The 21443-nt window shown below is 54.6% G+C and overlaps 1 protein-coding gene across 1 annotated transcript; it reads right to left on the minus strand.

The window, feature by feature from the left end:
• Positions 1-782: 782 nt before the first annotated feature.
• DDX54 (DEAD-box helicase 54) lies at positions 783-21419 on the minus strand. The gene is made up of 20 exons (XM_068562584.1): positions 21226-21419; positions 18423-18552; positions 15205-15275; positions 14416-14604; positions 14246-14295; positions 13089-13130; positions 12868-12963; positions 12061-12182; positions 11890-11951; positions 11680-11811; positions 10306-10516; positions 8010-8144; positions 6964-7194; positions 6804-6877; positions 5998-6201; positions 4728-4870; positions 4525-4638; positions 3846-3950; positions 3445-3557; positions 783-1394 (listed from the first exon to the last, which is right to left on the minus strand). Exons 1-20 carry the CDS (start codon positions 21397-21399, stop codon positions 1162-1164), a joined length of 2631 nt encoding a protein of 876 aa, XP_068418685.1. The 5' UTR covers positions 21400-21419; the 3' UTR covers positions 783-1161.
• Between the last annotated feature and the right edge of the window lie 24 nt (positions 21420-21443).

The following is a 21443-nucleotide window of genomic DNA, read 5'->3' on the forward strand; positions in this document are numbered from 1 at the left end:
AGCACAGGCTCAGTAGTTGTGGCACACGGGCTCAGTTGCTCTGCGGCATGTGGGATCTTCCTGGACCAGGGATCAAACCCGTGTCCCCTGCATTGGCAGGCGGATTCTTAACCACTGCGCCACCAGGGAAGTCCCCAGTTGGGGGCATTTAAACAAGCTGATGTTTGTCAGGTGCTTGGAATGGGGCCTGGCACAAAATTTCTGGTAAATTCTAGATGAGTGTTTGGTAAGTAAAGTAAAATAAAGGAGGACCAGCAAGAGGGTCACACGGCAGACACCCATTCCCAGGGCGCTTGCTCACAAAGGCTCCTCCGTCGTGGACTGGCGCTGAGTGATGGCCATTCTGAGAATCCAGCTACCGGAGGCTGCCCTTGACCTTCCCAGGACCCCCAACAGGGGCTGAGGAGCACAGGGCTTAAAGCAGGACAGAGGCCAGGACAGGTTTTGACCTCTGGGTGTGTGGGGATAGTGTGAACTCCTTCACAGCCGGGGAGCACACTGCACCCTCTGCCCACAGACTCTACGTGCTGTCTCCCTCCCACCGTCCAGTCCCAGCTGCAAGCCCGTCCTGGTGGGAGGAAGGGGACCAACTGCCAGCTTTGGGGCGTTCCCATCTCAGCAAACGACCCATCCTCTGAGCCTGACTTTCCTCATCTGCAAAATGGAGATTCTAGCAGAACCCACTCGGGTCTTGCCCACACGCTCTCGGCTCATCCGCACACTAGCTGGGATTCTAGTACCCGGGCCTGTCCCTTCCAACTCAATGCTCCTGGTCCACTGGAGGCGCTCAATAAAGGTTTATTACATTAAAAATACATCATTGGGCCTCAGGCACTCAGGGCTCACACCCGTGTGGCCACCACCCCTGAATCCAGAACACACAGAAGCAGCAACAGCCGAGTTGCCAACTCAGGTCATGCCCTTGCCTGGCCTTGCTGGCAAACTCCTATGAACCCTTCAACACCCTGCTCAAATGTGCCCTGTCTTAGGCAGAGGCAGCTGCTGCCCCTTTGTGGCCGTATAGCCTTTGCACAGACCACAGCTTCTGCAGGGAGCTCCCCCAGTGTCCAGCTCAGGGCCAGGCACACAATGGTACACGGGGAACATTGCTGATGTCCACGCTTGGACCAGGTGAGGAACCACAGGGCTGTATCACCTTCCTTACAGGCTCTTCCTCATCTTGCCCTTCTTGGAGTGGGCACCCCGGCCGAAGGCGCCCTGCTGCAGCTCCCGGGCGCGGCGCCGGTTGCGGGCAGAGAGCTGCTTGAGGCCCCCACGCTGCAGGAAGCGCAGCTTCTGGGCTCGGCACCGCTGCTTCAGGATCTGCTGCTTGGTCTTGAGCTCTGAGCGCACGCGGCCTGCGGGGGTACCAGGGGTGCGGGGCTGGGATGCACCTGCCAGGATGGAGATTCAGGGAGTTCAGGCTTTGGGTCGACTCCCAATGTCTTCTCCTCCCAGAAGCCTCCGGGATGCTCCCCTGTCCCCGCTCTCGTTCTGTGTTCACTGCTGTGGCCCCAACATGTGGCAGACGGTAATTGCTTAATAAAGCTTAAGTAGTCTACTGTAATGGGCAATAGCATGGACCCTCTAGCCCAGACTGCCAGGGATCAAGTCCCAGCTGTGACCTCTTGGACCTTGGGCAAACTACTTTACTTCTCTGTGCCTCAGTTTCCTCTCCGATGAATTACGAATAAGAGCACCTACCTCATAAGTCCTAATGTGGAGGAAATGGGTTACTATGTGTGCAGGGTTCAGAACAAGGCCTAGTCCACAGTATGGCCTCATAAGTGTAACTATTACAATCATAAATCATTCAACAAAGGCTTTTCAGTGCCTCCTCTATTCCAGGCACTGGGGACCCAGACAGACTCCAAACCCTATCTCTATGGACTACATGCTCTAGGCTTGTTAGATGAAAACAGGCTGTAGCTTAACCCCCCTCTGGCAGGAGAGAAATCAGAGAAGGCCAGCGAGGGGAAGGGACTTATCCAAGGTCACCCAGCAAAGCGGCAGCAGCAGCAGCAGCAGTGGTTGGTGGCCCCGCTCGCCACCTCCCAGGTCTCTGGGAGGGCAGGTCACTCCCCCGCACCCTGGCTCCCCACTAAGGCCTGGCCCCTCCTCTTCTGTACTCACCCACCTCACCCAGCTCCTCCCCTCCCACAGCAGTGACCTTGCAGGGCTCCCACGCAGATGATCGTTAAGGCGGCCCCAGATGTCTCCACAGGGGCCAGGCCACCTGACAGGGACCCACCACCCCCAGTGAGGACAAAGCACAGGGGGAGAACAGCTGCTTTTTCCCGAAGCTCACAGGCCACCCTCACCACCCCGGGTCCAGCAAGCCCACAGCGGCAGCCGGCTTCACTCCAGATAAAATCGGGAGCTGAGGAGTGAGGGATGAGGGGGTCCGGGGGAGGCAGGGACACGCCCACAGAGAGACAAAGAGAGGAGGAGAGACAGAGACGGGGAGGGGTGTGTGTGTGTGGGGGGAGAGAAAGGAACAGGAACAATGAGAGACAGATGGAGAGAGATACAGAAAGACAGAGACAGACGGGGAGAAACAGAGACAAAGAAAGAGACAGAGAGATGGACAGGGACACAGAGTCAGAGGCAGAAAGAGAAACAGAGACGTGGAGAGAAAGACACCTACAGAAAAACAGAGAGAGGATGCGGCGGAGAAAATCCAAGACAGAAACAGGGAGAAACAGAAGAGGTATCCGCCGTCAGAGAGGAAATGTCAACGAGGACAGAGGGAACGAGCAGAGAACAGAGGAGGCCCTGGGTGAGGCAGAGAAGAGGGGCGCCTGGAGCCGTGACAGACGGCGTCCCCAGGCTGAAGGACACAGACTCGGACGCTGAAGAGGCAGTGAGCAGCCCTGCGGGCTCAGGGGAAACAAGCAGGGCCAGGGCCCAGTGGAGAGAGGCCCAGGACAGGTTCAAGCTCCCCACTCCCTGGCGGGGGGCCCTGGGGGAGGCAGCAGGCAGCCGGGGGACCCAGGGCCAGTCACTGCGACTTGTTTCCTGGCCTGAAAACCGGCCATTCTCAGTCTTCTCGCCCCCAGGTCATGTGCGGCGAGGCTCCAGCACACAGCCTGGCCCCAGACAGCAAGCGGGAGCCCCTCTCTGACAGCAAGCTCGGCCCCAAAGGTGGGGCTGCAGTGGGACAGGGCCCAGGCTCCAGTCTCCTCCCTTCAAAGTCACGAGCGTCACCACTCCCAAGGTGCTCCTCTGCCCTGAGGGGCTGACCAAGGTCCTGGCACGCGGGGCAGCCGGCCCAAGCCGAGGTCACTGAGCACGAGCTCCTGCAGCAGAGCCGAGTTCAAATCCCACCTTAGCGTGTCACCCACTGAGGGACCCAGGCCAGATCAAGAGGACCAAGTCCCTAACATGACCAAATGTACTACTTGGCAACCTACGTTTTCAGGACGATCCTACCCCGGCTCTCACCTTGCCCTCGGCCGCGCTTACCACCTCTTCGCTCTGGGCCACGCCGGTCAAACGTCCCTTCTTCTTCTGAGTCACGATCATCAATTTTCTGCTTCTGTTTCCACTTTTGGTAGCTGGGAGGCTGCGTTAAGGAGGCTGCGCGCAGCACCGGGAGAGAGGCCCTAGACAACCGTGGGCTGGGAGCGGGGTCCCCGCCCCCCCAGAGGATACAGGCCTTACCTACAGGGGGTTTGGTGGCTGAATCCGCTCAACCCCGCCCCCCCTCTAGCCCCCACCTGTAGGAGCTGGGGTGGTTGAGCCAGACCCCGCCCCTTCCTGACCCCACCCCCCACCCACAGTAGATGTGGATGTAGAAGGCGCTTGGCCCCGCCCCCTCTGCCCCCCACCCCCCTCCAGGATACAGGTCCCTCTTGTATGAGCTGCTGATGTAGCGGCCACTCTCCGTCTTGATCTTTTTCTTGTCCTCCTGTCCCGACTGTCCCACAAACCGCTTCTTCTTCCGGTCCCTGTGGGAAGAGTTGGGAGGTGTGCTGTGGAGGGAGGTGGCCCGCTTCCCCTCTGGGCCTGTTTCCCCCGACCCTCTCATTGGGTTGTTGGAGGATTCAAGGAAAGCAGCGTGCCGGGCGTCTGGCAGGCAGCAGGTGTCCCATAAAGGCCCGTTCCCTGGCCCTCCTCACCACTCCCTGGCAGCCCAGGTCAAAAGGCAGTGTGGCGGTCAGGGGATTAGCTCCAACCTGGGGGCCTGGGTCAGGGACAGGGGACCCTGGGGGGTTCCCAACCCCCACCTGCACCTCCTGGCTCTGTGACCCTGGGTTGAGTCACATCACTTCTCCAGAACCAGAGTCCAAATGGGCAAACTGGGTCATGAGCCCCTGTCTAGCAAGACTAGCCCCCCACAAAAGGACAGATGGAGTCAAGATCCCTGTTGTGCATGACCACATGGGGGCAGGACAGGGTGGGCGTCATAATTCCTGCTCTAGGGGATCAAACGGGAGTCAGGATAGGAGGGGGGTCACCTTTTGTGGGGACCAAGTGGCAGACAGGTGGGCATGGAAGAGGTGTGCCCACTGGCTCACTCACCACTTGAGCTGCTGCTGGCCCCTGGTCAGGCTCTGGGCTTCGTCCCCCATCAGGTCCAAGACCGCGCCAGCCACCTGCTGCTCGAAGGCACCCCCGTCCCCACCGATGCTCAGGCTGCAGAGGGAGGGTGGGGAGATACCATGGGGTTGGGAGGGGGGGACCATCAGGCCCGCCTGCCCCACCCGGGACCAGCGGCCACTCACCCCCGCTCGCTGTCGAAGTCCTTGGGCCGGTAGGGGATGTAGAACGCCTGGTCCCGCTGCCGGACCTCTTCCCTCCGCCTCTTGGCTCCTCGGTCGGGTCCTGGCTGCTGCCGCTTCCGGCCCACAACCTCTGTGAAGAGGTCCTGGTGGACCGGGGCCCAGTGTCACCTGTAGCCCCGGGAGTGGACTGGCCTCCCCACCCACCAGCCCAGCTAGGGTTGAGGGTCAGGGGCTGCTGGGACTTTGAAAGCTTGGTGTTGCCATTGAGACCCTCCGTTTCCTCATCTGCACATGCAGCACACAACCCCTGCCTCAAGCACCAGCAGAGGCAGGACAGGTGGGAGTCGGGGAGGGCAGGGTGCCAACTAGGATGAGACCCACCACATTCCAGTCCCAGCTTGGTCCCCCAGGTCATTTGACCAAGGCAAGGCCCTGTCCCTCTCTGGGTCTGGACTTGCTCTCTATGACGTGGACTAGTCCAGGGGTTTTCAAATGCATTTTTTTGCCTACTGTACCCTCTGTCCAAATCAAACATTAAGATGAGCAGGCCCAGGGCCCTACCCACCAGGTGAATGGGACACTCTGGCCCCCCAGCCCTGCTTTTCGCCACGAAGACCCAGTGCCTGACCCTGCCTGAGTCATGCCCCCACTGCTGCCAACACTCCCGGCTCTGCCCCTTCCCACCTGCCGGACCCCAGGCTGAGGCAAGGCGATGATGATAATGCCAGGGCTACCTAGGCCTGTGGGAATCCTCCATGTACCATCCTGAACCTGCCCACGGACCCAGGAGAGGGTACCGCAGTCACCTGGCTGCAGAGCCCTAGTCCACAGCATTCTGAAAACGGACTTTCCTGAGATTCACTTGGTGGCAAAAGCTGACCTGAGCTGACAAGAGGCTTTGTCCATCCTCTCGGTGTGGGTCTCACTGTGGAAACTTATGCATTTGACGACCGTGACACCCCAGACCCTGCTGAGAGTGTTACATCATACACAGTGGACCCACCGTAAAGATTCTGAATCCCGAATCACATCTGGCCCCCAGGGCTTCAGGCAAGGAATGGTGGACGAGACTATGACCCCACTCCGCTGATGGGGAGGCTGAGGCCGGGTCACTGATTTCCACAAGTGTCGGAGGTGGGACTGGAATCACTGCATCCACCCCCAGTGACTGCTCAAAGCCCTGAGGTCAGCCCCATGGGCTGCTGGGACTTGACCCACTGCTTCCGCAACCCCAGGCCAGACTCCAGGGTCCCCAGGGTGGGGCCTGCACCTCCACACTCTCTCCTGCCGCCTCCTCCTTCTCAGGCTGCTCCTCCTGCGGTGCTGGGAGGCTCGGGGCTGGGACGGCCAGGCTCTCCTGCCGCTCCTGCCGCTCCTGCCGGAAGCTGGCGATGGATTTGCGATCCTTCTGCCGCTTGGCACGCATCACCTGGCTGCTCAGGTCCCGGCTGGAAGCGTTGATCTCAAAGATGGTCTGTGGAGGGGACACCCAAGGCCTTCACCCACTGGCCGCTTCTTCCCCAGCTCTACCCTCCCCAGCTTGGTGTGCTCTCTCCAGCATTCCTCCCAATTCCCTTCCACTAGTTACCTGCTTTTCACAATTACAAAGGGAGGCCCAGAGAAGGCGAGTAACCTGCCTAAGGTCACACAGCTGGGACAAGCCAGATCTGGGATTTCAACCCAGGTTCATTGGCTCCAAAACCAGTGCCCTTAACCACAACAGGCTCCAGCCCCTTTTTCCTGACACTGGTTGGCAGGCCTTTCCTGCTTTTGGGTACACCTCCCAGAGGCACAAGACGGGGCACCCGACGGGAATCAGGAGGAGAGAAGAGGCTATCGAAAGCCAGCTCCTCAGGCCTCTGACAGCCTAGGGTGTGTCACTGCCCCCTGTGAGCCTCAGTCTACCCAACTGTATGGAAGGGGTGGGAAACCTGCTATGGACCAACAGGGATGGTTCCAGAACAAGGGGTGGCTGTAGAGGTGCTGACACGGCCAGAGCCGCGGGTTGAGAAAATCCCTGCTGGGGTCCTGCTGGGGGTCAGGAGCTCAACCGGAGCCCCGAGGCCCCGCACTCACCGCCCGGGAGCGGTAGTTCCTGATGCTGTCCACCAGCCGCAGCTGCTGTAGCTCCTCCTCCTGGAAGCACGAGCCTGGCGGGGAGGGAGGGACGCGTGAGGCCGCAGCGGGCTCCAGGGGGCCTGCCGCCAGCCCCCGCCCGCCCGACGCAGGGACTCACTGAAGAGGGGGTGCAGGCCCAGGCCCGAGAGGTCCAGCTCCTTGGCCCTCTTGATGGACTCGGGCGAGGGCGCCGGCCGCGAGCGCACATACTGCTGCTGGGCGTTGTCGGCCACGCGGCCCAGGCCCCGAAGCTCCAGCGACGCCTCCAGGCTGGTCCGCAGACCGCAGTCCTCATCGTCCACCACGCCCTGCGGCACCCGGCCCAGCACGCCGTCCCCGCCGCCCGCGCCTGCCTCCCCGCCAGGAGCTCGGTCAGAGGCCTGGACAGAGGCCTTCCGGCCCGGCCGCCTGCCCAGGGCCCCACCTCCCCTCCCCAGCCCCACTCTGGGTCTTGAATCACAAAATAATCCCCACAAGAGAAACCATCACTTATCGAGCAGCTCCTACTGTTTTTACAAGTACAGTTTTATGGAACATGGCCCCATCGACTCATTTCTGTGTTGTCTGTGACTAATTTTGCACTACAAGGGCACGGGTGAGGAGCTGCCGTGGATCACGTGACCTGCAGAGCCTAAGATATTTACTATCTGGCTCTTCACTGACTTTAAAATACAGGGATCTTGGGCTTCCCTGGTGGCGCAGTGGTTAAGAATCTGCCTGCCAATGCAGGGGACAAGGGTTTGAGCCCTGGTCCAGGAAGATCCCACATGCCGTGGAGCAACTAAGCCCGTGAGCCACAACCACTGAGCCTGCGCTCCAGAGCACGTGAGCCACAACTACTGAGCCTGTGCACCACAACTCCTGAAGCCCGGGCGCCTAGAGCCCGTGCTCTGCAACAAGAGAAGCCACCGCAACGAGAAGGCCGCGCACCGCAACGAAGAGTTAGCCCCTGCTCGCCGCAACTAGAGAAAGCCCGCGCGCACAGCAACAAAGACAATGCAGCCAAAAATAAATGAATAAAATAAATAAATTTAAAAAAACAAACAAACAGGGATCTTCCCCTAGGGTCAAGTTCCCAAGCCAGGACAGCTTGGCCCACCTCCGACCCCCATCCATACCATGAACTCCAGCGGGGACCCCAGCCCCTCCCCAGCCTCCGCTCACCGGAGGGTTCCTCGTGGGGACGGGCGAGGGTCAGGGCACGGCCCAGGAACAGGTGCAGGTCCAGCAGGTAGGGGACCTCATCTGGGGCCACCAAGGAGTAGGCCGTGCCGCTTCGGCCAGCCCGGGCCACACGGCCTGCAGGAGGAGGTAGTCAAGCGTGAGCAAAGGCAAAGGACCCCACAGCCCAGCACGAGTCCCACGTGCCAGACCCTAAAGGTGCAAGCCAGGCCACAGCCCCACTTCCTTGAGCAGTGTCCCACCTACAAAAGGGGGCAAGGCAGTGACAGTCACCAGGGCTACCTGCCTGAGAGTACGTGAGCCCACATGGTGCTCTGGGAGGTTAGCAGGAATAGAGGCAAGACACTGCTCTTTATCAGTATCACAAGTCTTCAGCATCCCCACTTTGGGGGGTTTTTACCCAGAGAAATAACACAGGGTGCAAAGATCCACCCACAGATCACCTACTCCAGCTCTGCGCGGAACAGCCCCCAAATGGAAACCACTTAAAGACTTAAGGACAGAGGGTTAGTTAATTAGCTGATGACCACATGGTGGGAATTACACAGCTGAGGAAAGGAGTTGCAAGCTGTGGCCCCTGCCCAAATCCAGCCCCCCACCAGCCTGTCTGTGTAAATAAAGTTTTATTGGCACACGGCTGTGCTCCTTCATTTACATATTGCCTGTGGCTGCTTTCATGCTCCCAGGGCTGAGATCTGTAAGAGACTAAATGGCTCCAAAGCCTAAAATATTTACCATCTGGCCCTTTACAGAAACAATTTGCTGACCCCTGTTATAGAATGATGCTTAAATGGTGAACGAAAAACATGCATGATGTATACAGAGGCAAGAAGAATGTCCAGTGTGATTCTAATTTTGTGGTAAGTCAGTCCATGAATAGCATTACGCTTTGGCTTGTTTCTGCATCTTGCAGAAACCAAGTGTCACCACATGTGGAAGATTCGTTTGCGGTAGTCCGATTCACGCTGCTGGTCACGCGGCACATGAGAAGTTCCCTTTGGGGGTTCTGAGGACGCCTCAAGGGATGTGCAGGGCCAGCCCTCCCAAAGCAACGGAATCGAGGGCACAGCATGCAACTGCCAACAGGGAGAAGAGGCTGGAGACCCAGGTGGAGGCCTCCCTCGCACCCCGAAGGTCTGCCCACGGGCAGCCCACCGTGGGCAGCCAGAATTTACTCATTTGACGATGTTCAGTCATATGCAGAACAATTCCAAGGAACCTGCCCACCAGATGCTTCTCTCACACGCACTTATTTAACTTACTTGTATTTATAAACATGACACGCGCGTTTATGAGTTAAAAGAAGACAAAGAAAGTAGACTGGTGGTTACCAGGGGCTGGGGGAGGGGCGAGAGGGAATGAGTTTAACGGGTACAGGGTTTCAGTTTGTTAAGACGAAAATGTTCTAGAGATGGAAGCTGGGTGATTGTTGCACATCAGTGTGACCGTACTTAATGCCACTGAACTTACACCTGAAAGTGGTTAAAATGGTAATTGTATGTTATGTATATTTCACCACAATTGAAAAAAAGAATGCCAGTGGCCCCACTTTGCTACGTCTGAGACACCTGACCAGTTCTTAACCTCCCTGCTTCGGTTTCCTCATCTGTAAAATGGAGCTGATGCCGCTGGTACCCACTGCACAGGGTTGTTGTGAAGACAAAAAGAGCAAGTAGAACACTTGGACCAGGGCCCACCAGGAGTGCTGGGTGAGCACCTGTGGCCGTCACATCACCAGTGAGGGGAGGGTGACTTCCTGCCTTCTCGGTGCTTTGCTCCACTTTCAAATTTTCCTACTACGTGCGGGCCTTACTTTTATAACTGAAAAATAAAATGGAGTGAGCTGGCCTGGGTGGGCTGAGGGGAAGGTGGGGCTCGACAGGCTGACTGGACAAGGCCGGGAGTCAGGAGACTCTGTCTGCAGTGGATGGAGCAGGAGGCAGAGGGGGGTCGGGATGCTGTTTAAAGGCTGCTCCCAGGAGAGGAGCTAGAAAGATGGAGCTTTAGGGAGAGGACTGTGGGGAGGAGGGGCCGTGTCATCAAGTACCTGATGGGAAAGAGGAGCACAAGACTGGGGAATCCAGAAAGTGGGAGCATCACCTCCTTAGAGTCTAGGGCTGCCCACCAGCTCCGGCCTGGGCCACGCTCCCCAGAGATTCTGATTTACTGGTGCCCTCCCTGGGCCTCAGTTCCCCACCTGCAGCGGCAGGAGTTGAGCCCTGTGCCCTCAGCTCCCGCTGGGACTCCCCGGTGCCCAGTGCAGCCACAGGCTCCTTACCCACGCGGTGCAAGAAGAGTTTGCCCCTGGCGGGGAAGCTGTAGTTGATGACGTTGTCCAGCAGTGGGATGTCCAGGCCCCGGGCTGCCAGGTCAGTCACGATGAGGGCCGAGCACTTGCCGTGCATGAACTTGGCCAGGTTGATCTTGCGGGCCGTCTGGTCCAGGGCGCTGTAGATGTGGGCGCAGCTCACCCGCTGGGTCGTCAGCAGCTGCCCAGAGTGAAGACCAGAGGGAGGGAAAGGGGTGAGGAGGAGAGGGGCAGGGGAGAGGAGAGGAGGCTGGGCCGTGGCAGAGGGCGCCATGACATGGCAGTAAGACCACGGGCTCTGGAGTCGGGCGCCCTCGGTATAAACCCCAGCTCAGCTGGGTGACCTCGGTTTGGTGTCTTCATCAGTATAAATGGGGCTCATATCACCTCTCACCTCTGCAGGGTTGTCTGAATGTCAAGAAAAGATGGCACGTGCAGAGGTCTCCCTCAGGGAGGCTGCAAGCGCCACCCCAAGACACAAGTCTCATGCTGACTCTGTCTCTAACAGGCTTTGTGACCTTGCCCAAGTTCCCTAACCTCTCTGTGCCTTCACTTTCCTTGTCTGTAGAACAGGGAGAATAACAGTTCCCTCTCTGTAGCTTTGTTATGAGAATTAAATGAGCCAATACACATACAGTACTGAGAACAGGGCCCGGAAAACAGGAAGCACCGTGAAAGTGTTAACTGCTCTTTAAAAACTACTATTTTGGTTTTATTCATCAGTGACCCCAGCAGCTACACAGAGGAAGCACCGGTAAATGTGTGTCATATAAGTGAAACCCAGCGAACTGTGTCCTCAGATAACAGAACTCAGGTGTGGTTGACCCGAGGCGGCCGCATTGACTCAGGAGGGGCCCTGGCAGCCTTGGGGGTTCGTGGACCTCTTCCCAGGAGGGTCACAGATATACACGTGTGGTAGAGCTCATCAAGCTGCTCGTGTAAGATTAGGGCACTTTACACAGATTATAGCATGCAGGCTATTCCTCAATTTAAAAAACTGAAACACATGGGACACTAAATATCTACAGAAAAATGATAGGACAGCTGGGATACACTTCAAAATACCCTGGATGGAACGGGGAATATTAGATGAATCAAGACTGGATGTGAGTTGATAACTGAGTACCTGAGAGTTCACTATGCTACTTTCTGACTTTGCTACATGTCTGAAATTTTTTATAAGAAAAACTTAAAAGAATAAAAAAGTACAGAGCTCTGGCCAGCCCTCAGTCCTGCTCTGGCGCTGCCCTCTGGTGGCTGAACATGGAACCGCAGCTCTGAGGTGGCGATGGAGTAGGTGCTGGGCCCCAGGACCCGGGCAGGTGGGGGCACCCCGCAGCTCACCTCACTGAGGTACTCCGCGTGGTGCCTGGTGGCCACAAATACCACCGTGTGGTCCTGGGGCCGCACCATGTTGCGCAGCAGGTGGAGCAGCACAGCAGCCTTCGCATCCTCCCGCACGAGGAAGAAGGAGGTCTGCAGGGAGAAGGGTCACTGCGGTTGGCTCACGGGGTCCAGGCCGTGGGCCGGGAAGGGGCACGGGTGGAGCCTCACCTTGAGCTGCTCGTTGAGTTTGGAGTCCACGTCTAGCCGGATGAGCACGGGCTCCATGAGGCCTGCGGTGGGCAAGAGAGGAGGACGGGAGGGGGAGTCGCTGAGGGACAAGCCCCTCCCAGGCACTGACATGCGTCCCAGCCCCCAGCCCCACTCCTGTGGCTCCCTCACCAGCCCGGGCGAACTCCACCAGCAGCTTGGGCAGCGTGGCAGAGAACAGGACAGTCTGGTGGCCCCCAGGGAGGCGACCGATGATTTCCTGCAGCTGCTCTGCGAACCCCATTTCAAAGAGCCTGGGAGGGCAGAGGGCAGCACAGGGTCAGGAGAGGGGCTTCCATTCCAGTGAGTTCCAAACCTGTCACCCTTGCCCCCATCACACTTGCTGTTACGTGGACAGGTGCTTCCTTAACTCAGCTCACTTTTTCTCTATTCAACAACCTCATCCTACGCAATAATGACCTTGAAATCTTAGGTCTGGTCTCAGTCATGTTTCTTACAAATTCATGTTGAAATAAATGACAGCAGCCCTCACTCTGGGTCAGGCATGGTTCTAAGTACTTTATAAAATATCAACCCCTTCAGTCCTCACGGCACCCCTGTGAGGTACATGCTATTTCATCCCCACTTTGTAGTTGAGGCCACCAAGGCCCGCAGACCCTCAGGGATTTACCCAAGTTCACAGAGCTGGGATTTGATCCCACCTGTCTGGCTCCAGTCTGTGCTTTCAACCTTGTGCTATTTTTTATCTCTTTCAAATCATGTGTTTGTTGTTTTACTATTCTTTTCAATATTCCTAAAAGTAATACAAAAGAAAAACTGTTGGTCCAGGGAGCCCCATCAGCTCTGGCACTGCCTACAGTCTGTGGCCCACTTTGGGGAAATGCTGCTTTGATCTCGACTGCGTAGGTCTCTTCTGGCAGAGCCCCTCCTCCTGGCCAACCCTGACACCAGTGCCCGGGGATGCACCTGCAGCCTTACCTGTCAGCCTCATCAAATACCACATATTCCACGCTCTGCAGCTTTAGGCTCATCTCCACAGCCACGTGCACCAAGCGCCCAGGGGTAGCAATGATTCTGGAAGTGGTTGTGCAGGCCAGGTCACCCAGGGCCAGGGCACCAGCATAGCCCTCCTCTCACTCCCCAGACCCTGGCCATCTGGGAAGGGACCCCAGAGCATCACCCCCAATCCACAAACTCACATGTCGGGATTTTCGTGCAGGGCTGCAAATTGGTCTTCCATCCTAGGCAGAAGAAGAGGTGTCAGCTTGATAGAACAGGTCTCTTTTGTCCCTCTCCCTTCCCATCACCAAATGCTCAGCTGAGTCCCACACCTTGACCCCAGGCTCGGAACTGGGGAAAAACGATTGCTGAGCTACTAGGCAAAAGCATTGCCCTGACAAGAACTACAAGTTCAAACATACAAAAGGACTGATAACAACAAAGTTCTCCAAAGATAGACAGCCACGGAACCCATCTCATTCACTCTGTTCGTATTGCAGCAAAACCGCCTTTGACCCACAGCGCCACCTAGCAACTAACCCTGGAACTGCCAGCTCCACCTAGAATCAGGTTTCCTGGATCTCTACGTCCTTGCTCCCAAACCGTCTGAGTACACATCCCTAACTTTAGTTCTCCTCTGAAAACACCCCTGGGACACCTGTAGGAACCAGGAGTCAGAATTCTGGGCCAGGTCCAGCTTATGGAGGTATTTCTGACAATCACAACAATAGAGATAATAAATTATAATGTAGGCAAAAGAGCAATGAAAAGCAAAACACTCTCAGTGAGAATCAAAAGTGACTGGTGACAGTGACATTCTGAGAGAAGAATGAGGAAGGGGCTGCCCTTTGAGGGAGAAACTGTGGGACGGGGGGCAGGGGTTCTAATCTTAGCTCTACTACCAGACCACTGTGCGGCTCTCTGAGCCCATCACTTCCCCAGTTAGCTCATCTGTAAAACAGGTGTGGTGCCTGCTACCTTAGAAGGATGGTGCAAGCACATCAGGAAAAATATAGTATTTTGCAGATTTGAGCTATTACAAACATCCTCTATTTGTGTGCATTCCACTTTAAATAGCCCCAAATCAAGCATATTAAAACATATACAACTAAGTGACCCATTTGGGTGACCCAGTGCACTGCCAGCTCTCTTTTAGAAGCATCAGAACCTGTGTCTGAGTTGTGTGTGTGAAACTCCTTTTGGTATTTTACGGTATATTTCCCCTTGGTGGTGTTTTAAGAATGTGCAGAGAAGTTGCTGTTATTAATGAGCAGCACAGCTCAGTCCATCTGACGGGGAGGCACGGGGCACGTTTGCTTTGGGGGACCACTGCACAGGGCACCGAGGGGGCTCTTACTTGTCCCCGCCCAGTATCAGGGCAGTCTTGAGGCCAGTGAACTTGCCCAGCTGTGGAGAGAGAAAAAGAGAGAGATTGAGAGCCGATGATGGGAGCTGACTCAGCCCACTCGGGCCTCGCTGACTGGTCCCAGCTCAGCTCAGCCATGCCGTCCCTGCGCCCAGACATACCTCCTTGGTGAACTTCATGGTCTGCAGGGCCAGCTCTCGGGTGGGTGAGAGGATGAGGGCACGGGCCCCGGTCTGGGCGATGTGGGTCTTGAGCCTCTCGAACATGGGGATGAGGAAGCAGGCCGTCTTGCCACTGCCTGTCCGGGCCATGGCTACCACATCCTTGCCATCCAGGATCATTGGGATGGTCTGCAGGGGAATGAGCGGGGGAGGAGAGGGGTCAGCTCTTGCACCCAAGCACCACGTGATCCAGAGCTTCAAGTCTGCAGGGAGTGGGCAAACCAGAGCATCTCAGCAAAAGGGATGGCGCCTGTCCCCCAGCCCTGATCCCACTCTTGCTAAAGCCTGTTTGCACACCTCCGGGGATGAGCAGCCCATTACCCCAACTCTTTCCACTGTTGGAACAACCTTCTTCAGGTTAAGCCAGACTCTATCTCCCCATCTAGTCATCCTCCTCAGGATCCCAGAGAAACGTTATCTCCCTCTTGGCTAAATGTCTGAGGACAACAAACATGAGACCCAGGTGATGATGGGGGGCCTGCGAGCTGCCCGGGCAGGGACTCAGCAGTGGGCAGCTTAAGTGGCAAAGAGGCACAGGGTCGAACCTCTGCTCTGCCGGGCCCGACTTTCTCCACTTGTGAAATGGGCAGGCTTGTGGGGCTTCAGACAGAGTAAGAGGGGACGACAGATATGACAGATGGGACTAGGGGTGGAGGTCAAGAGGCCAGGCAGGAGGGCCAGGTTGGCCATCCCCACCTCCCAACCCGCATCAGCTTCCCCGCCCCGTACCTTCCTCTGGATGGGTGTTGGCACCTTGTAGCCCTTCTTCATGATGCCTTTGAACACTGGGTAGCTCAAGCCTGGGAAAGACATGGGAATGGCCAGGGGGCTAGAGGAGCCCCTATGACACATGACAGAAAACTACACAGGACAAATGCCAGTTTCATCCACAAATAAATAGCAAGAAAAAAAGAAAAGTGATAGAGCAAAGCTGATTGGTTAATTGAGACTTAGAAAACAAATCTACTGATTGTGGGGTATGAACCACATTTGGATTCTGATTTGAAAGCTTTTTTTTTCACTGACATGACAATTTTAATGGACAAAACAAACCAAAAACAACCCACCTTAATAAGCATTTTACAAAGGAAGATGTATAAATGGCTAATAAGTATATGAAAAGGTGATCAACATCATTAGTCACTAGAGAACTATCAATACAAATGAAAACCACAATGAGCTACCACTATGCACTCAGCAAAGTAGCTAAAATGAAAAAAGATCACAATTTTAGGTATTAGCACCTGGAATTTTCATTCACTGTGTTGAGAAATAAATTGTGGTATGTTCATAAAATGAAATATTAAACATCAATGAAATTGAACAGTTTGGAAAAGCTAATAACATGGTTAGATTTCACAAACCTAATTTTGAAAGAGACACGCAACACGTAAATTATCACATACTGAATGAGTCATTTTATATAAAGTTACAGATATAGGCAAATCAAATCTATGGTGATAAAAGTTGAACTAGTGGTTACATCTGATGGAAAATAGTAACTGGAAGGGCCAGGGAAATTCTGGGGTGCTGGCAATGCTCTTTATCTTGATCTGGATAGTGGTTACACAAGTGCATTCACTTCGTAAAAATTCACTGAGCTGGACACTTATGATTTGTGCATTTTTTGTCAGTATGTTATATTCAATTCAAAAGTTTACATTAGGGCTTCCCTGGTGGCGCAGTGGTTGAGAATCTGCCTGCCAATGCAGGGGACATGGGTTCGAGCCCTGGTCCGGGAAGATCCCACATGCCGCGGAGCAACTAGGCCCGTGAGCCACAATTACTGAGCCTGCGCGTCTGGAGCCTGTGCTCCGCAACAAGAGAGGCCGCGATAGTGAGAGGCCTGCGCACCGCGATGAAGAGTGGCCCCCGCTCGCCGCAACTAGAGAAAGCCCTCGCACAGAAACGAAGACCCAACACAGCCAAAAATAGATAAATAAATAAATAAAATAATTTTAAAAAAAATTAAAAAAAAAAAAGTTTACATTAAAAAAAGCCCATCTTTTTTTTTTTTTAGAATATTCAAATTTTAGTGTCATTTTATTTAATAATTTTTTTAACATCTTTATTGGAGTACAATTGCTTTACAATGGTGTGTTAGTTTCTGCTGTATAACAAAGTGAATCAGCTATACATATACATATATCCCCATATCTCCTCCCTCTTGCGTCTCCCTCCCTCCCACCCTCCCTATCCCACCCCTCTAGGTGATCACAAAGCACCGAGCTGATCTCCCTGTGCTATGCGGCTGCTTCCCACTAGCTATCTATTTTACATTTGGTAGTATATATAAGTCCATGCCACTCTCTCACTTCGTCCCAGCTTACCCTTCCCCCTCCCCGTGTCCTCAAGTCCATTCTCTACGTCTGCGTCTTTATTCCTGTGATTTGAAAGCTCTTAATGCCATGAGACAATGGGGGTCTGAACACTGACGGGACCTTGGATGATACCGAGGAACTGGGTTTGTTTTAGGTGTAGGAGGGTCCTGCATCTCTTGGAGGCAGGTGGGAAGTATTTGGGCATAGAAGGAGGGGATGCCTGGGATTCGCTTCAGAATCCTCTGGGATGGTGGTCATGAGTGGGTAGTGTGTGGATAAAACAACACCAGTGGTTAAAACTGCTGAAGCCAGTGATAGGTATGTGGAGACTCACTGTTTTCTAATTTTTATATGTTTGAAATTTTTCATAATTAAAAGAAAAGGGTGACAGAAACTCCCTGGCGGTCCAGCGGTTAGGACTCCGTGCTTCCACTGCAGGGGGCACAGGTTTGATCCCTGGTCGGGGAACTGAGATCCCACATGCCAGTGCAGCGTGGCCAAAAGAAAAAAAAGTTGAAAGAAAGAAAGAAAGGAAGGGAGGGAGGGAGAGAGAGAGAGAGAGAGAGAGAGAGAGAGAGAAAGAGAGAAAAAAAGAGAGAAAGAAAGAAAGAAAGAGAGAAAAAGAAAGAGAGAAAGAAAGAAAGAAAGGAGGGAGGGAGGGAAGGAAGGAAGGAAAGAGGAAGAAAAGGGTCTTAAGTGACAAGGGCCTGTGATGGGTGCAGGCACGGGTGTGACAGCTGAAGCACATGGTACTGGGAGGGGGAGAAGGTAGCCTTTGGAGCCTCCATGTGACCTGGGCTTGTGGAGATGGGAGGACAGTGGGAGGCCTGGAGACAGGAAAGCACCATGGTTTTAGCTGCTTTTTGGTCAATCCTTCATCTTAGAGATTCAGAAAGGCCAAAAATAGCCACATGGAGCTGTTTTGGCTTTTTCCTTTGATTTTGATGAATTTTAGCACATTTGGCTGTCTGGATTCCTTTTGTGAGCTATTTTCTTTGCCCAGTTCTCTATTGGGCTTTTTGTCTTTTTCTTCTTGATTTGTAAAAGCTCTTTGTATATTAGGGTTATCAGCCCTTTGTCCCATAGTTGCAAATATATTCCTGGTACAGTGCTTACTTTAACTTAAGTCTACAGTGTTTTTTTGGCATACACACGTCTAAATAGAAAAATAGTCAAATAAAACAGTGCTCAAGTCACATTTAGGCTTCTTTTCCTTTCAGGTTGTACAACTATTCACCTGATGTTTCAATCTTTGCTCCAGATGCTACTGATATGTAAAGAGCCAAGAAAGAGTCCGGCTTTCCTTCCGGCTGGCCAGGTGTACCAACAGCACCCAACTATCTCATCTCTTGCCCTCGGCTCTGAAATGTGGCTCTGTCACGCCGCTCAATCCCCGGACGTCTGTACCTGTTCCTGCACCAGCATCGCCCTGAGTCCTGCCCTAACTGCTCTCGCATCGTGTCAGGCCCGTTGCCCCCACGAGAAGGCCGTGAGTGGCTTGGAGACTATCTGCTGCCTCCATCCCCCCAAACCCATCACAGTGTTGGGTCCAGAGCAGAGCACGGGAGGCCATAACCCCCCCGCTGCTCCCCCCACACAAAGTCCCCGGATGCCTGGCTCACCCACCCATGGACTGGAAGCCTCCCGACTTCTTCTTTTTCTTGTTCTGGGCTCGAACCATCTCCCGCGTGTCCGGCTCCACGTCCGAGGTGCATTCCGAGGTGGGGAAGGTGGGTAGGGGTCTGCCGGGTCCCAGCTGGGAGGGAGCAACAGAGAGGCAGCATCATTCCAGGTACAGTGAGACCACTGGGGGCAAGTAAGGGGGCTGTCCTGTTGCCAGTGCCCGCCCCCAACCTTGCCCCATTCAAGGTGATGCGCCTGCCAGATCACATGACTTCTCTGCTAAAGGGCTCTCCTTTGACCGGACCAGGACAGGGCACAGGGTCAGAGAGCGGGCTCTGCAGATAGACGGCCTGCGCGTTTCAATCCCAACTCTGTCACCTCCAGCCATGAGACATCAGACCAGGGACTTCGTCTCCCAGAGCCTGCGTTCCCACATTGGGAAAATGGGGATGACGAGAGCGTATGCCTCATAGGGCGTTGTGAAGACTAAATGGGTGAGTGTAAAGCTTAGAACTGTGCCCAGGTGGTGGTATCATCATAATTATCATCCTGGCCTGTCATTCAAAGCCCTCAAAACTTTAGGGAGCCAATCAAAACATCTACTATGTGTGAGATACTAGACCTTTCCAATCTGCCCAGCTCCCCACTCTCCAATCCCCTTTCTGATCCATCATCCCTCCCCAGCTCTGGTCTCTCTCATTCCTGGCCTCGCCTCTGTCACCCACTTGTTCTAGCACAGCTAAATCAAACTCAGACACCGCTTCTGGGGAGTCTTCTTGGACTACAGCGCTGTCCCTTTCTTCTCAGAAATAACATTTATAAAAGCACTAATTCGTAATAATGGCTAAAACTTACCTGGCACTTACTATAAGCCAGGTGCTGTGCTAAGCATTCATATAAATTAACCCACTTAGGGCTTCCCTGGTGGCACAGTGGTTAAGAACCTGCCTGCCAATGCAGGGGACACGGGTTTGAGCCCTGGTCCGGGAAGATCCCACATGCCGTGGAGCAACTAAGCCCGTGCCCCACAGCTACTGAGCCTGCACTCTAGAGCCCGTGAGCCACAACTATTGAGCCCACGAGCCACAACTACTGAAGCCCGTACGCCTGGAGCCCGTGCTCCGCAACAAGAGAAGCCACCGCAATGAGAAGCCCACGCACTGCAACAAAGAGTAGCCACCGCTCGCCACAACTAGAGAAAGCCCGCACGCAGCAACAAAGACCCAATGCAGCCAAAATAAAATAAAATTAAATTAAATTTAAAAATTTAAAAAAATAAATTAACCCACTTAATCCTCAAAACAACTCTGTGAAGTAGGTGCTATTACTTAGTCCATTTTACAGAGAAGGAAACTGAAGCACGAGAGGTGAAGTGACCTGCCAAAGTCACACGGCCAGCAAGGGATTTGAACCCTGGCTTCAGAGTCTATTTTCTTTCCTATGAGACCCTCTATGGTCCCCCACCAACCCTCTAGGTCAGAGCTGCACCTGTCTTGTACAGTCTGTGAGCTAAGAATGGTTTTTAAATTTTAAAAGATTGTAAAAAGTCAAACAAAGAAGACAGTGACCTTATATGGCCCTGCAAAGCCAAAATATTTACCATCTGGTCCTTTACAGGAAAAGCTTGCCAACCCCCGTTCTAGACACATGATAACAAAGTGCCTGGAACACACTGGTGCCCCAGCAATATTTACTGTAGAGTAGAATGTGTGAACACTGTCATTTCATCCTTTCCACAGTTTTGGAGGCATACATAATCAACAGCTTTCTACACATGTGGAAACTGAGGCACAGAGAGGTTAAGCAACTTCTCCCATGTCCCACAGCCAGTACAAGGTTGGGTTGAACTTGAACACAGGGCTGTGCCTTGGTCCATATTTACAGAGCACCTACTGTGTGAGGCTCGGATGGTGTGCAATAAGGTTCCCATCTGGTCCCTGCCTCAGAGGAGTGTAGACCTCTCTCTTCATATAAAGCCCCACTCATTCATCTACTTACCCAGAGTCTTCTGTGCCAGGTACCCGCCAAGCACAAGGCTGTGAGAAATAATGGGCTACAGCTCTTTTGCCTCCTTGGTGCTCATACCTGACCCCCCCATGTGCATACAGTTGGCATTCAGTAGTGGAAACAGCACAGGGCCTGGAACCATACAGTCCGGGATTTGAATCCTGGCTCTCCCACTCACAAGCTGTGAGGTCTTGGTCAAGTCCCTTCACCCCTCCAGGCTTGTTTCCTCCTCTGGAAAATGAGTGTGACTACTTAGCTCACAGGGTTGGTGTGGGGATTAAATGATAAGGCTTGTAAAAGCTCTTAGCACGGAGGATAGCACACTGTAAGCTATCTACAAACGCAAGTTTAACTTATTATTATTAGTTTCCCAGAGGTTTGGGGGCGTCACTGTCTCAAGCCAAGAGGTGCAGCCTTCTCTTAATTCATCCTCCCAAGAATGCCCCTCTCAAAGTCTGATCTTCATCACCCGCACTTTTCCTTGGACGAATGGGAACCGGGACCCGCCCCCTGGCTAGGAAGTAGCCAATGAGAAGCGCGAGACCAAGAGCCGGCCCGGAAGGCCGGAAGGCCCTCAGGCCCCAGCCTCCCTAGCACAGAGGCTCGGGACGTCAGGACCCTGGGCGTGTCGGACACCGAAACACGTGCTTAGGCCGGAGGTCCTGCCCCGACCCCCGGCCAGCCGACCTCTCCCCACCCTCAGCCGTGCCCACTCCCCAGCTGGGGAAACTGAGGCCGCGGGACGCTGCGCGGAGCCGGGACTCGGGCTCTGACGTATGTCCAAGCCCAGCGCTACTACCTTCTGGGCCCGGGCGTCATCTTCTGCCTGAATCTCAAACTCGCCGTCCTCCGAGTCGCTGTTGCGGGACTGAGAGGCCGCGCCCCGGCGCTTCCGGAGCCCCTTCTTCTTCCTCCACTGGGCCATGGCAGCTCGGGACCGCGGTGCGGCCGCCGGGCGCGTTCCGGCAGCCATGCGGGCCGGGGCGCAGGGAAACGGGAGGGGGCGGAGTTTGCGGG

This window comes from Eschrichtius robustus, chromosome 14 (genome assembly GCF_028021215.1).
Source record: "Eschrichtius robustus isolate mEscRob2 chromosome 14, mEscRob2.pri, whole genome shotgun sequence".
NCBI classification, from domain to species: Eukaryota; Metazoa; Chordata; class Mammalia; order Artiodactyla; family Eschrichtiidae; genus Eschrichtius; species Eschrichtius robustus.

What these genes read in the sequence shown, in the direction of transcription:
- DDX54 (XM_068562584.1), bottom strand. Translation starts at nt 21,399, where the DNA reads ATGGCTGCCGGAACGCGCCCGGCGGCCGCACCGCGGTCCCGAGCTGCC. An exon ending in CTGCACGAAAATCCCGACAT is followed by an intron (nt 12,964 to 13,088) that starts GTGAGTTTGTGG and finishes AACCACTTCCAG; the next exon opens with AATCATTGCTACCCCTGGGC. An exon ending in GGTGGAGTTCGCCCGGGCTG is followed by an intron (nt 11,952 to 12,060) that starts GTGAGGGAGCCA and finishes TGCCCACCGCAG; the next exon opens with GCCTCATGGAGCCCGTGCTC.